Source organism: Drosophila sechellia, chromosome 2L (assembly GCF_004382195.2).
Source record: "Drosophila sechellia strain sech25 chromosome 2L, ASM438219v1, whole genome shotgun sequence".
In the NCBI taxonomy this organism is placed as follows: Eukaryota; Metazoa; Arthropoda; class Insecta; order Diptera; family Drosophilidae; genus Drosophila; species Drosophila sechellia.
The window spans coordinates 19,403,675-19,419,891 of NC_045949.1; the positions used below are offsets into that span (position 1 = coordinate 19,403,675).

The following is a 16,217-nucleotide window of genomic DNA, read 5'->3' on the forward strand; positions in this document are numbered from 1 at the left end:
ATATTTATACTTTTTGCTTGAATTAACGCAGGGTCATTAAAATTCCGCTAATGTTTACGGAATTTCTAAGGGTGTACGAAACCGAAGAAAAATCTTGTTTTCATTTCCTCGGTTAGTTTGTTTTTTTTGCGTTTCCCTTGGTTTCCCCTGCCATAAATTGTCTATTGCTGTCATACTTTTAGGCATTTAATAAATTTTATGACTTTTTTCGCCGGGAGGGGGGAAAATGAGTGGGTGGAGGGGTGGGGCTTGCTGTTTTAGCGTTGCTCTGCTTTCCTTTTTTTTAATAACATTCGACGTGGTCCCCGCTGCTTTTCCGCTTTTCCTCGTGTTCGCCGTTGTCCGCCTAGGGATACATTCGCCTGTCTCCAGAATCCCTCTTCCGACTTTTCCCATCCACTTCCACTTCTGCGGATTGCAAATACGGGTATTTATACCTCCGCTCCGGCGTTCCGCTCCCAGTTGCTCCCCGAAGTATGCAACAATCTTTTATATGAGTTTATTATGTATGCTTTTGCTTGAAACACACAATTTCCTCAAGCGATTTCCGTTTTGCCCCACTCGATGGGTCTTATTAAATTGCCCCACACCCTTCGCGCTCTTCAGTATCCGCCAACTGGCTCGTTAAGTAACGAAAATATGATGACTGCCTGCAAATTGCGCTTTAATTGAATTGCACATAGATTCTGATTTAGTTTTATATATTTTTTTTGTGCCCTCAAGCTGGAGCGGAAGTTGTGCGTTGTTTTTGTGGTTCTTTGCCACGCCTACCACGCCCCAACTTGCGGCGCAACTCAAAAGTCCTTATAAGTGTTTCAAACTGTCATACGCATTGTAGTTGGCTCTTTTTATTCCCTTTCTCCTTTTTTCGGTACGACCATTCCACTTTATGTATGCCCTGTAATTTAAAATTTCCATATAGAGTTTGGCTAAGAATTTACTGAATTATATGAGCTTATTCCATCCCTTTAAAATTATACCAATGTTTTTTATAATTTCCTCCAAAAATATTTATTTTGATGCCATTTTCAAGTGAAATCTAGTGGATAGAGTATCTAGAAGTCACACAAATGGCGTATCTATGAGTTTTTTCTGGCAAACCACACCATACTTATACTTCTCTTCTTTGTTTGAATAACGTTTTGGGTTCTGGTTGGGCTTTTTGGTGCAATAAGAGCAACTGGAGGATGGAAAGAAAAGCGTGCACTTTCCGAAGTGGGCTTTTGTGTGGAAAGCGAGTCGAGAGGGGCTGGGATTCTGGTCAACTTACTAGCAAATCAAAAGCATTTCTAACCAACTTGCCAGCGAAGTTTGCACAGCGTGTTGGGCGCAGAAAGCAGCGCTAAAAGAACTCAGATTGAGTGCAAATAAAATGATGTCATGAAGTGGGTGGGCGGGCTAAAAGGCCCGGAATGCATGCTCCACTTTATTTCAGCTATCAACTCGTAAAGTTTGCGGCTTGATGGCCTCCGGCAAAACGTCGGGTTTTCCCAGTGGGTGGAAATCCGTTCTTTTTTTCATTCTTCCCTGCAGAGCTGAAAGAGACCACGGCAAAGCTGCAATTACAAGTTGGAAGAGGAGGACTCAACTCAATGCGCAAATCTTGACAAGTATTTTGTCAACTTTGACTGCTGCCAGCTGGAAGCAAAGGCAGATGAAGTGCGAGCAACTTCAACCTCAAAGCAAAAGTGTTTAACTTTAAGTCCTGCCTTTCTCTTCGGGTCCTTTCATTTTTTCCTTTTTGCACCCATTTCGTCCCCATTTCACGGAATCGTCGTGGAAACTGAAAGTGTCAGGGATTAGGTGATGCTGGAGTAGGGAACTATCCACGTGGCTTTCAGGGGGATTTTAAGCCCAGGGGAATGGACGCAGACAAGGATTCTGTGGCCTTATAGGTGTTAAGTACTGCCCTGTTATAAAAGTATAGATTCTACTGATTAGACCACATTTTTGGCATAGATTTAACATTTCTTCTTGAATATATCCCATTTCCTCCCCATTAGAACTACATTCGTAATTGTGATGTAAAGAAACACTGCGTTGTTCCTAGAAGATGGATTCCCAATTACATTTAATCTGGGAAGTAACTCAAACTGGAATTAAATATTATTTGCATTTATCACCATTTCATTAGCATACTTTGCTAATCTGGATAAATCAACCTCGTGGTAGAGTGCTGCCCAACTGCCCTCCCCTTTTCAGCTGCCTGCTTTGACACTAATTAACTTGATTCAGTATTCGAGACTACTGCCATTGCCTACTGCCATCTGCAATTCAATTAAAAATTAACATTTTAATTGCAAATTACTTTCAGTATACTTTATGGGACGCAGGCACAGACACCGGCAGAGAAACTCCACTTAACTGGAGTAACTTCTTTCGCCTCTGCCACCTGCAGCCTGCCATTTCCGGAAACGGAAGTAGCAGGAGGAGGAAGAAGAGGAGAGGTAGGAGCCATTGGAACATCGGCTCATTGCGAGGCGTTTAATTCTATCATGCGCCAACAATTATGCAACTTGTTGGTTCACTGACTCAAATGGCCAGGCGGTTTTCAATTTGTTGCCAATAAAACTTTTTCCATTTCGGTTTCCTCTCAGTTGTTGCCACGTTGGCCTGGCAAAAATGTTCGTCATAGTTGTGTTCTGTGAGTGGGCTGAAATAAAGGAAATTAAAAGTTCATTGCTGGTTTTCCGAGTGGAAACAATGCTGGGATAATCTCGATTTGGTGAACATGCTGTTCTTTCTCGTTGTTCACTATTTGCTATATCTATTTTGATTACTCACATTTACTCTACGAATCTCAGCAAGTGTAATGGAAAAGATACCTGCACGTGAGTGCTGAACCATTCCTTTGTTCACTTCGCTTTCCACTTAATAAATTCATGGATCCATTTGCTGTCAATTTGTTATTGTTATCTCCGTTATGTCTGCATTTTCGCGACGGGGGGAAACTGAAGGAGAAATGAAACTTAATCAAATGTGAAACTCTAGTGAGCACTTGATATGCATTTTCGTATTGAATTTCCCTTCCAGCTTCTATAGCACAATCGCTTTTATTCGCAAATTTCACGAACAAAATAATACCAGTGCTGTTGCCGGAAGCTGAAGAAAAATATATGTGAATGCTATTCGGTTTTTTCAATTTAAAGCATTTAAGTTGGAAATATAGGTATCCTTCAATGCACGAATTCAAGATAAAACCGCATGTGCAGTACTTTAATTGTATTATTGTTGTATTATCACCTTTTATCGCAATCCCTCCAGCGGTGGCTTCCTGTTAATTGCTTTGTAGACAAATTATAAAAAGCTCGACTTTGGCATTGTTTTGGGGGCATCCGGGAACACTTCAAAAGCAGACGAAACCACGGCGTAACCATGACCATGACTATGACTCTTTGCCCGCAAAAACAACCTAGAAACATATAACTCTTTTTTCCCCGACCCGCTGGGTCAGTTTTAATTTAACTTTGACATGCATCAGCTCAAAAATCCAATTACAAACACAAATGTAAACAGAGAGAGGGAGATGGAAAAAAGGACCTTATTTTTTTTGGTCGAAAGACTAGAAAACCCATTAACGCGTTTTTGCCCTCCATAAAGATGAAGATTTATAAAGCCATTAATTTGGCCCGAGCGCCGAAAAAATGTATACAAAATTTGTGAGTGAGTGTGTGAGTGAAAAGTGCTGAGCCCATGGAAGCTACAGAGAAACCCTAGAAATGTCCAGTCAGGCAGGAAAACTGCGTCCGGGTTCCTCAACCAAGCCCGATCGCAATGCGAATGAGGAGAACCAACTGGGCGCCAAGCCCAAGAGCCAAAGAACGGACAATCACCATCAGAATCAACCGAAGATGCTGCCACATCCCAACTACATGGAACTGGAGTTCCTTGCCACGGATCCCACGACATCGGCGCAGAGTACGGCCTATCCGGACTTACCAGTTAGCTATGCCACCTGCTTGGTTGGTCCACCACCGTACAGGGATCCGCCGCCTCCCACACCACCGCCCCTCTCCCAAATGCCCTCGAGGCTACTCCACTCCGCCCCCAATACGCCTAGTCGTGGCAAGGTGGTGCTCAGCAAGAAGGAGCGCAAGGAGCTCAGCAAGCAGCTGGGAATCGACGAATCCTCGATTCTGAGCAGCAGTGCCCAGTCGAGTCCCTACAAAGGACGCGTGAGTGAGCTGAAGAACTGCATAGCTCGTGGCCTGTTTGCCACCCTCCACAGGGGCTCACAGAAATCGCTGCAGCAGCAGGAGGAAAGACCCATCAGTCAGGAGATATCCCCTCCACCTCCAGCTCCAGAATCAGCCAATAACAATGAAGATGTGGCGGATTACTCCGAAAAGCTAAGGAATCTACCAGTGAGACAGCGCAAAGCTGCCACCTCGCACATGGAGAACTACTGTCTCTTTGATCCCGTGGACTTTATCAACGAGAAAGCCATGAGATATCCCAGTACCCAAGCCCACGGATTGAGGGATCCCCTCTTCAGCTCAAGGCAGCACTTGGTCTGCGAGGATGAAGATGAACTGGTGCCAGAAGTAATATACGATAACGAGGAGCTCGAGTTGGAGGAGACTATTATCATAGAGACTTCAGCCATGCCAGAGGCGGAATCAGAGGCAGAACCGACTCCCAAGAATTCAGAGACCATGTCTAGTTTTGATCACCACAACTACTTTATTATAGACCCAGCGAACTTTCCCATGGACATCGGCATACCTAATCCCTATACCAACGAGCAGCTGGTCAATGCCAAGTTGGAGCAGCAGAACCTGGAGAAGCTCTTCAACGAACTGGAGAGCACGGCCAGCATGTCGAACAGCCAGGAGTCCAAGGATACGGAGACCACATCCACCGCCCTCGTGGAATCATCCACCTCCACGAACTCGGCAAGTTCCGCGGGCAGCTGTTCCCTGGCCAATCCCGCCCAGCTATCGATGAAGAAAAAGCTGACATTTCTGAATCTTTCGCCCTTTCGCAGTGGCAAAAGGTCCATCGACAAAAATACTTCTGAGCAGCAACGGGCCATTTCCGAGCTAGTCAGCACGGATCACATGTTGCACCTGCAACAGTTGTTGCAGCAACAGCGGAAGGATCAGCGCTCCCACACGGTTCCAACGGAGTCCAACTATGTGCTCTTCAACCCTGGCCCAGTGCCCAGTCGGCATGTCCAGTACAAGATACGCAAACCACGACCTCTATCAACCCACAGCGATGCGGATAGTGGCTTCCTATCACCCTGCTCCCCCGAAGAAATGCGTGCGAATCCGGCCATTTTGGTGCTTCAGCAGTGCGACAGTGTTCAGGGATATATGGAGGTAAGTTGACGAATATTTAATGATATATTATATTATTGGGTTAAAAAAAAATGAAGCTTTATAGAGGCATCTGTTTGGCTAATGGAAAAAATGCCAAAGTATACAAACCACTTCAACAAAAACCTAAACCTCTTCATATTTTTGAACAGAACTTTTGTACTTAAAATGAGCTTACAATTTAATTCAATTTTTATCTAGACATTTTTTGAAGAAGAAAGAAATCATTTTCCCAAAAAATACAAATCATTTATCTTGTTAACTTTGATGGCTTGTCCTGACAAAGGGAACTTTATTATTACCTATGCAAATCTGGGTTTTAATGCTAAGATGCAGCCCGAAAAGTGCCACCATAATGTTCAGTTCGGTGGGGCTCACCACCTAATGGCTTATTTTGTTGAAGCTCTTATGACCCCCTCAATATCCCAGTGCATGTGGCTAAGTTTCATACATTTCCTACATAATCCTCTTACCGTAATGTGAATCGCAGCATTAACCATTGGAAGGAACCCCACGCAGCAGGTCGCATCAGGGCTTATCTATAAGGATAATTTCGCATATCTTAAGCTGGTAATCATTGCGGGCTGTTTCCGAAGTCGCACTTGTCGCCATTTGCCGGCTCACTTATCTTAACGAGCGAGCAACTTAACAAGTCTTATTATGCATCTTCAAACACCCCAGGGGAGGTGTTAGCTTACCCCTCGAAGGACCCTTTTCGGAAAAACCCACCCGCAAAGGCGATGAACAAATGTCACCCCCACGGCCGAGTCCTCGAGTATAAATTATCAAAAAAAGAGCACTCCTTCACGGAATTGCAGTTGGGCGGCAGTGCACTGCAGATGATTCCCAAAATCGAGGGCTTTTCAGAGCAGTTCCTGCTGGATTGCATCTGGCTTTCCAATTTTCCCCCGCTCTTCGCTCTTCGCTCTTGTTTTCCGATGCCTCGGGGGAGCAATCAATCGTCGCGTTTTCACTGCTCGCTTCATTAGTTTTCCCTACCGCCAAACATTAGTTTGATTGTGTGCCCAAGTGAGGGACAGGTTGCAGAGAAAAGAAAAGCAGGGGAGCGCGAGGAAAGCGCTGGGAAAACCCAGAAGGAAACAACAACCACACACCAGCTGGGAATGTATGTTCAATCTTAGCGACTTTTAATGGAATTGAATTAAAATTGTTGCCATGGTGTCGAGTCGAAAGTGGGTGTACTCCCACCACAACTGGCCCACATAAGCTATTCGCCCTTCCCAATTTTCCGTGCCACAGGCATTTCCTATCATTTGCAGATTGAAATACGCGCTGTACATTTTTGCTTTGAGGCATGCTCCCAACAAAAGCAAGGAATTACAGCAGCCAAAGAATCTCTTGGGGCAGTTTTTTGCCATCAGAAGCATCTAATGAAACGCCGACAGGACAGCAAGTGAAGCACACTTTTTGGCCCAGCTGAAGTGGCCGGCAAAGTGTCAAGTGCATTGCTTTTCATGTCCTTGTGGGCCGTGGTGGTTGTTAGTTCCTGGCTGGCTGGATGGATGGATAGCACACCGGGTGAGCTGCAAATGAAGGTTTCCAGCAAGAAAGGTCCAGGGATGATGGGGCGAGGTCCTGCGGCAAATGGAATGTAAATTGATATACGCGGGAGAGCGGATGTCAAAACAGAATCAGCTGGCGGGTTCAAAGGTAAAGTGCTGTCGGGGATGCTGTGAGAAGGTAAAATTAGTTGCATCTATTGGTGTCCTTAATATATATATACATATACCTATATTAAACTTAAAAGCTAGGGCTTCGTTGGAGTTTATTTTTATACTCCAGTAATTCCAAATGGTGTTATATTTTTTGATGATCTTTTGCTATTATCTTTGTAGATACAATTTCAAACTGAAGAATTCCCATCAAAATTATTCAAGCTGCCACCCCAAGCACATCTCATTAATTTCAAAATTTTTAGTGGCACTAAGAACCAAAAGTTACAATCAAGATACACACAGCTGCAGCATCAGGAGTCAAGTGCTGTAATTGTCTACACAATTTTCTCTTTCGAAATGAAACCACAGTTTTCCACTTCACATATTCCACCCCTGTTGTTCAGTCCAGTCCAGTCCACTATATCGCAGCTATATCGCAGCTTTTCCAAGCCGACTCCTCGAATGCCACTTTCCATCAAAGTCAAAGCAAACAAAAACATTTCTGGAATTTATGCAAACGGCGGCTGGTGTTTGCATAACCATAAATTACAGCCCCTCCCATTTTTCGCTTGGGAATGGTCAGCGGATTTTTGGCCTGGCTGCATGTTTTGGCTACTGCCCATTTTGGCCAGCAATTTGGGAACTACCCCGACTGCTTGGCCGAAAGTCTCAATTGCAAATTGCAAACAGCACATTGAGGCATGCAATTTCGCTTGCCGTACAGCCACACCCCTTTCCTTTCATTTTCCCGCACTTTTCCGAAGAGAACTTGTCGCGAGGCGCTAAGCTGTCAACTGTCAGGCATGCTTGCGTATCCTTGCGCCAGGATGCGAGTGCGGATGCGGATGCTGTGGATGCACCCACTGCGAGGGGTGGCTCTAAAATGGCGCCCAAAAATCGTTTACCCCTTGTGGGCGAGGGTGGGTGTTTCGATTCCGCGGGGAAGGAGGGTCGTAAGCCATCCGGGGGATGGCCATTCGCAAGTCGCGTGGCGTGCGGCTACTTTATGGATCCAGACCCGAAAACACCCTGTACCCCAACCGGAAAATGCCTCTGATTAGTCCAATAAGTTGTAAAATGTGTCGCTTCGACTGCTGATTTTGCTACTGCATTCCCTTGGTGATTATCAGATGTGCTGTCGGTCGAGGGTTGGGATTTCATCTCGATAACTTTTTGATTTATGAGCGGCAATAAATGTTCAATGTATTTTATAATTATGTTCCGCCTACAGCGACAAATGGACGGGAAATGCCAATGCCATATGTGCAAAATTGCACATAATTATGAATGCGATTTTTACTTGTGTTTCGCAGGGAAAATTATGTTGCATTTTGTGCAGCTCGAAAATGCACTGTTCAAAAAGAAAGTAGCAAAACTGGATTTTAAAATATATCTGTTTTTATTTCCCATATTCAGTATGGACGCTTTTAAACGCTTTTTCCGATCATTACCAATTCATAAAATTATATGAATTCCGAACAAGCTGCAAAAACTACTGAGCATTCAATAAAACCTTAAAGGGGATCATCAGGATAACAGGTGAAAACTGCAATAAAAAATTACCATTTCAAATGGTTAATCATCTCAGCATTTCATTTATGCACTCACGTGAATCCATTTTCCATTTGAAATCCAGGCAACAGCGAATTAACAAAAAACACCAACACCAAAAAAGTCTCCTCTTCCATCGGTGCAATAAAAAAGCGATATTATTTCTGCTTTCACATTTAACAATTAAGCAGCACGGATGTCCTCGGCAAGGAACTCCAGCTCCAGCTGCAACTGTCAATATTGTAAAAGCTCAACTCATTGCCCCGCATGTTGCCCCCTGGGATTTCCCCAGACTCCCCTACCAAAGGAGAGCAGATTAAGCTGCAATTTATAGGGAAAATATTTTTGTTCATTCGTAATTATATTGGCGGGAAAGAACAATAATTTTAATTTTAATTTTTCACCAGTCCTTCGAGGCAAGTCCTGCTGGCGGCACAGACTTCGTTTAATGCGCTCTGCTGTTATTAATGCCACAGTTTGCTGCACGTGCAATGGCGACAGCGGATGCGAGTCAGCTTCAGCTTCAGCATCGGGCTCTCTCCTTCATTTTCCGGACCGAAATGCACTGCCTTCCCGTTAAATGCACATTTCATATTTTGCCGACACACTTAAAGTTTTCAATTCGCCGCACTACAAGCTGCGAATGTCCTTTGCTGCAGGCCTCGGGTTTTCGGACCCATTTTATTTACATGGACGGAGGCTCCGTCGCTGTCACTTAGTGGCCGCATGCGGGACATTAAAGGCAGTCATCCAGTCAGCCAGGACGAAGGATCCTCCTCCTGCTCCTGCCCGCCGCCCACTCTGTGCTCCAAACTCCAGTGGAAAATGCAGCCCTGACAGCTAAATGCGTTGCACTTATGCTTAAAACATGTCAGGCCGTCCAGACAGCACTCAAACAGACGTAGAAAGAAGCTCTTCCAGGAGGGACTTTCCCCCTGCCTTCCTCCTCCTGGTCCCAAATGATAGTTATAGTAATAGACCGGCAGGAAATAGAACAGAAGCCGAAGATTAGGTTCCCAGGGGAAATAGTTCCCCAACGGACACGGCGAATAGTTTTGCAGGATAATACGACCTTACTTCTGGTTAAAGTCATACATTTTTAAAGCAAGAAAAATTTGTAGATGGGTCAGGAATTTATTTATAAAATACATTAAAATGAGACCAAGTTTGTGGATTGGATAGATACTTTCTGCAATTTATTATACACCAACAAATTTTAGTTTAAGATGAGTATTTAAAATGTAATTTTATGTGGAAGCTTCCGAAGGCATTTGCCTTTAAATTTAATAAGGCCCTTAAAAGCAAGTACTGTCTTAAAAGTAGCAAAAGTTCTTCACTAAAAATATATATAAATCCCAGAAGACCTAAAATTGCGAGGTAAGCCAACAAGTTTGAAATTTAAATTTAAAATAGCAGCGTCTGGACGGCGACTTAGTTGCTTTTGCCTGGCCAAACAAAACATCAAGTCCCATGCATTATTTAACAATAATCGTGACAGATTTATAATGTCCCCAGATCCTGTTTTGCTTCCTGGTCGCCTATTCCTATTGCAAAAATGCATCAGAGCAGCAATGTTGAAAAGGGAAAAGTTTCAGGCTCCCTTCCTTCCTTTTCCCTCCATTTTCTTTTATATTTTATTTATTTTATTTTCCGTACTTTTGCTTATGGGATAATCGCCGGAGCGGAGCTGGGAAAGTTTCCTGGGCCTCGTTCCGGTTCTTTTAGGGAGCTGTGAAAAATTATAGCCATAATTTTTGGCCACTAACCAGACTGGGCAGGCTTCCACGGAGGCTGGCAGTCGGCACTTTGCTGCTTTCGACCAGTTAATGCATATTTTAAGCTGCTTCGTTGGCAGTGGGTAACTGAAAATGGCGCAATTTGGCTTATTGAGAAATTTATTTATTAAATACTAGTTGCAGCTTGAGGCTGGCTGGTGCAACTAATTAAAAGTTTGGCTTTTTTCCGCCCTCGGGCCGGAACAGCTTGCATTGGCGCGCACTTGTAAATGCCATAAGGTCTGTAGTCTGGGCTCTCAAAATATGCAATTAATTTACTAGTCAATGCTGGCGAGCATGCTGAGCACATAAAATAATTGCATTGTTTCTGGAATTCCTTGGCAAGCGGCAAAAAGATTTCCTCGACGCAATTATTTACATTTCTTTTGGCCCAAGACGCCTGCTATCTTTCCCATTTTTCTCTCCGCAGCTGTTGTATATTTGTGCATTTGAAAGGTAAGGAAACATGGCAAATAAATCAGTGCACAATGCTGGAAAAAACTCCTTTCTTTCCTTTTTATTTTTTGAGCTGAGGGAACTTGAAAGCCAGAGGTAAAGTTACCTCAGCAAAATAGCTTTGCTGACACACTTTACCTAAATGTAAATGGAAGTAAACAGAACTGACTACAATACTCTTGGGAGAAGGAGTTTTTAAATTTAGTGATGATTGCATTAGTGGCGATTAAATACCAAGTTTTCTTGGATTACCATATGCAGTTTTTAATTAACACGGAATGAATATTTTATTAGCTGTTTCATGTGGCATATACTTTGAAATGCATTGAAATGCTTTTGCTAGTTTGTTATTCTTGCATACCCATAACTTTACTAAATATGTTTTGCATAACTCTGAAGGCAAACAGGCAAAAAATGGATTGCCAAGCCAAGTGCAATCCACAAAGATTCTTTTGTATCTCAGGTTTTGCTCAAATCCAGACTCCGTTTCGAGTTTCTGGTTGGCCAACTTTGAAGGTAGCTTCTTGCTGGAAAATGGCTGGCATTTTGTGCAAATACTAATAGCATTAAATATTTATCATTGTGAGCTGTCAAACAGCAACGACAAAGGCAAACGTCTGAGATTTGTAGCTAATTAGAAAAGACAACGACTCACCAAATTGACAAGATGAATGGCCACAGACGTAACCTAGTGATAAGAGTTATAACAAGCAAACAACAACCAAAACCAAGGGCGCACGACAGGATCATGGGAGTGTGGGTGTGGACACAGAAATTTATGACGTGCACCCCAGAATGTAGGCTACACACACCATATCCCCCGAAATCCCCAACTGGGGGGCTATCAATAACGATTTTTTTGCCCGGCTGCCGATGTTTTTGTGCTACTTTGGGGTTGCGACATAAATGCCATAAAACTAATGCCCAAATGTGTCCCGGTGCAGAATCATTGTGGAAAATACAATAAAAATGAACTCAGATACTCTCACACTTGGTGTATTGTAAATACGTTTAAAATTTAATTGTGAAATTATTACAAATTCATAATACGTAGTGAGTTTTATTTGAAACGTGTCCAAAGTATTTCCCCACCTAAAACTTAACAAATCACACAGACAAATCGATATACCCTTTCCTTTGTCACAAAGGTTAGTGCAGCAGATTCGTTTGGGGCACCCTTTGTGAGAAATTAATAACCTGGTTTTACTGTATTTCCCTTTTGTTTTGCCGTTTGCTGATCCTGTTTTTTTTTCGCCCCGGGTCGGGGTGCTGCTTGTTTGCCCAGGGGGTTGGGGAGGATTTATTTGCCGGAAATAAATATTAGCCGCAGTCAAACACACTTAAGCCTACGCAGCCGACATCGCCGAGTCCTGTCCTGTGTGCCATTTATAGTTTTACACAGGCTTAGAACTTGCTTTACACGCACGTACGGCTCGAAGGACCTCCATGATATATGGTGTCTGAGTGTGTGTGTGTGTGTGTGGGTTGCTTCCCAGGCGCGCAGATTCCCATAATTGATTTTGTATTGAGGGGTATCGATAAGGGGATGTTGGCCAATATTGGACCCCGACTGCATATTGAATTTCAAAGACTTTTTCTCGGCGGATGGAAAAAATGTCCTTCCATCAATTACGCCCACTGAACAGCGGGGAAATGGTAAAGGGGTGTTGAAATCAACTCCCAGCCAAGATTAAACGTCAACTACAGTAGGTTTGTCCGAACAAAATGCAATATGTGCCCCAGTCATAATCAAATTGAACTAAATTCATTTAAAAACTTGCAGCCTCAAAAAGGAAAGTAATCCGCCCTTGCTGTGTTGTTCCACCTGTAATAGACCTGCCATAGACAACCTCCTTCGCAGGACATTTGTGCTAGTCTAAGCTCGAAAAGATGCGGGGGTTCACATCCTGCTGAAGAGGGTTGATTGAGCAAGCATTTTAAGTACACTCAAAACTTATTTGCATAAAAAGAAAAGAAGAAAATAAAAGCGTTTTGTCTTTTCATTAAAACTATAATTTATTCGGATGTGATCACTTTGAAGGTCAGCCATAAATCAGATAAATTTTAACTCACTTTATGTGGTATAATATGCTTTCCGTTGCTATGTCTTTTCATTAAAACTATAATTTATTCGGATGTGATCACTTTGAAGGTCAGCCATAAATCAGATAAATTTTAACTCACTTTATGTGGTATAATATGCTTTCCGTTGCTATGTAAACAAAAAAACAGTTTGTTAAAATAAAAGCAATCTGATCTTAAATTAAAAATGTTCATCGCCATCAGAGCTGTCAGATATTTGATAGATAACAAAGATCTAATCTCTCGAACTGTATTAAGCTGCAATCCATCATTAGATCATCCGAAGACAACTTCTCAGCTAACCCTCGCCGTTGCAACCACCAAAAAAGCCACCGCAAAATAAAGGGGGCGAAACAACAAAGAGCAATCTCGGGGAATCGGAGTTTGAGCATCGCAGACGGGCGGAAAACAGAAGCCTCACCTAAGGCAGCAAAAGCTGGGAAAATGTTGCACAGGTTGCCCCTGCCAACAGGAACAGGAACAGAAACAGGATCATGCGGACATATCAAGGATGTCTGTTGCAGTTACCCTGGAGTTTATACCACCCACCTAACTCCTGGGGCTTATGGAGTGTTGAATCATTTGTTTTTATGTGCCCAGCAACCCAACCCCTCCGCCACTCGCATCCCGGAGTCCTGGCGACCGTAAACTACAAGCGGGGGTTGCGGGTGGGCGGGCGTAGCGAAAAGGTTATCCCAGTGCCAAGCCTTAAACTTGATATGGAAAGTATAACAAATATTTATGCTCTGAGCTGTGTTATTAGATTTTAATTTCTTGCACCCATCGCCACGATGGCCCACCCTTGTCGTACATACGGTATCCCAGCTATTTCCGGTTGAAGCGTGCGAATGTTTCTGGCTTGTATTTGCATTTGATGTGGGTGTGGATTGCTCAATCCCCTTGGCAATTGCCTCCCCCGGACTTTCCGCCACCATTGTTGTGAGGTGTCATGGCCAGTAATTGAGTTTGAGCTTCAGTTTGCCGGAGTTCGCTGCTCTCTGCTCATTTTGGCATTTGCTGATGCAACTTGCAAATATTTGACTAACTGCCTTCGTTAAACAACAATTTTTTCTTTGCGAAATTTTCCGCTGTGGCGGTGCAAATTTCCCTAGCTGTTGTACGTGATGAAAGCCAGAGAAAGTTTTCCACCCTCGAAAGGGGGTGTTCGGGGTACGAAACGACGTTTACCAAATTACATTATTAGAAATTGATGGTTCCGTTTCTGCCGTTGGACGGGGGGAGAAGTCGTCAGCACTTTTCGAGCACTCACTGCGAAAGTGTTTCAAATGTTTTAACCAGTTCGCAAATGGGTTGTCACACTTTTCAAAGGGTCGCAAAGCAGCAAGAGTAATGAGCAGTGAGCAGGGTCCTTCCTAACACCTCTCTTCGCATAGACAGACTTCACTGCCACTGGCATTGCGGGAATTTTTAATAATATCCCCAAACCAACCGCATTTCAACTCAGTTTAGCCCTCCATTTTGCCATTTTTCCAGCTTCCCTTGTGGCTTAGCCACATTTCAGCTCGGCAAAGGCACCGTGCAACCTCATTTCAAATGTTTCGTTGGTTTGGGGTCCCAGGGTTTACTAGCTTACGCATGCAAATGCAAGTTTTTAGCCCTCAGGCGTCATTGAAAAATGCATTTGCCCTTTTTTGTTTTTCTAACCTGGCTAGACCCCTTGGAATTTCTCGCATTCACTTTGCAGCTGCGTTTGCATATTTTTTAAATAACTGAAAATATCGTTGACGGCGTAAATAATGATCCCGACCGCAATAAGTTGGAAGTTCTAATGCCGGAAAAGCTATGTGTCACTTTCTAACGAGTTATGAAAAGAGATATGTCAATGGATTTATCAGCGAGCCAAAAAAGTTAATTTATAAGTTATTTATTATTTGTAGATATTTAAGTGTTAGTCATTTTAAATTTCAGAATTTCTATGCTATTTATTGAGTATACCAAAAATCAGATATTCCAGAATATTTTAAAAATGCATAACGGAAAAGAATAAAACATTTCGCAAAATCGCTTCTCCGCCTTTCGGGCATAAATGTCGCTGAATTTGGCATAGATTTGCATGGCAATGAGAATCGGGAAGGAGGAGCATCCAGGAGGCCATGGACATGCAGAGATAGGAGTGCTCGTGCCATATCGACTGGCGACATATTGCAAAAGCTGACTGTGGCATTTGGCATCCGTTCGAGTTCCGGTTCCATTTCGGGTCCTAGCCTGATTTTTTCCACCGGACAGTGGCAATAAAAATGAAAACGCCCCGAGTGCAGCGCCAGGAAGTTGGACTACTTCCATCGAGACCAGACCAGAGCCCTCTGTCTGTTTGATAAGCCAGTTAGGGAATGGGATCGGATGGAATGGGATGGGATGGAATGGGTCTTTTTTGTAGCCCCAATCGCAGGTGACACTGCTTTTGTTGGGTTAATTGTTTGCTTTTTCCCATTTATCTAGCTGGAAGAAGCAGGCGGCGAGTGACGAGGACTCGAGCTGCCTGCCGCTTGCACACTATTAATCAAGTAGATTGGGCTTCCCCGTGGAATTCCCAGCGGATGCGGCTGGCTTGTTTATAATTAATGTGATGTGTGTGTCAGTCGGTTTGTCTGTCTATGCAAATTCCCCAGACGCGCTGTCCTCCAGCTTTTCACCGCCTGGTAATGGAACGTCGTCGAGTTTTGATGGCTGCTTGGAAGGATGCGATATCCTTGGAGCAGGCCAATCTAACTTGCAGCCGAACTTAATAAACACTCTCGTCGAAAATTGCAAAGTGCAGCGATAAAGTTTTTCATTAATCTCTGGCCCCTCAGCGAATTTGAAGTTTAATCCCAGTCGAAATTTCTTGGCCACACAGCCCCGTGTCATTTACAATTTACACTGGCTCCACCGCAATTGAATTGAAAAGTTGGGGCCTTCCTTCGGCGGTAAGGGCCACCTGAGCTTCTTTCGGAGTTTTCCGCTTGTCAAATTGATATTTGATTCATGACCAGCGCATTTGTCAAGTCATTCATCTTTCTCCAGACTGAACTCAACTTTTTCGCCACCTCAGTCCCCCACTTTTTGCTCCTTCAATTTCTCTGAGTGATGAATGGACAGTGTTAGGAGTAGAGGCAACCATTGAGCTCGTCCTGGCCGTGATTTCCTGCCCCTTATAGAGCACTCCTCGAAGCGAATCGAGCTGAGTATATTAGCAATGGCAAAATATATTGCAACCATTTTAAAACTCATTGCAAATTGCAGGAGCAACGGTAGGGTTGACTTCTATGAATAAATCAATATTTTGTTTAGCATTTGAATAAAACATTTGATTTGTGACATTTTAAAGTGTATTTATTTAGTTTTGAATATGTGTA

General features: G+C 43.4%; 1 protein-coding gene across 2 annotated transcripts in view; it reads left to right on the plus strand.

Moving 5' to 3' along the window:
• Positions 1–16,217, plus strand: part of LOC6614747 (protein sickie) — a 149,645-nt gene that overhangs the window by 15,916 nt on the left and 117,512 nt on the right. Inside the window, exon 1 of one of the 2 annotated variants that reach the window (XM_032714013.1) lies at positions 3,705–5,324. The exons of the other annotated variant lie outside the window; for it this stretch is intronic. Coding sequence (XP_032569904.1) covers positions 3,720–5,324 — 1,605 coding nt within the window. The 5' untranslated portion in view covers positions 3,705–3,719. Of the gene's footprint in view, positions 1–3,704; positions 5,325–16,217 lie in introns of those variants that run through there. 2 annotated transcript variants of the gene reach the window in all.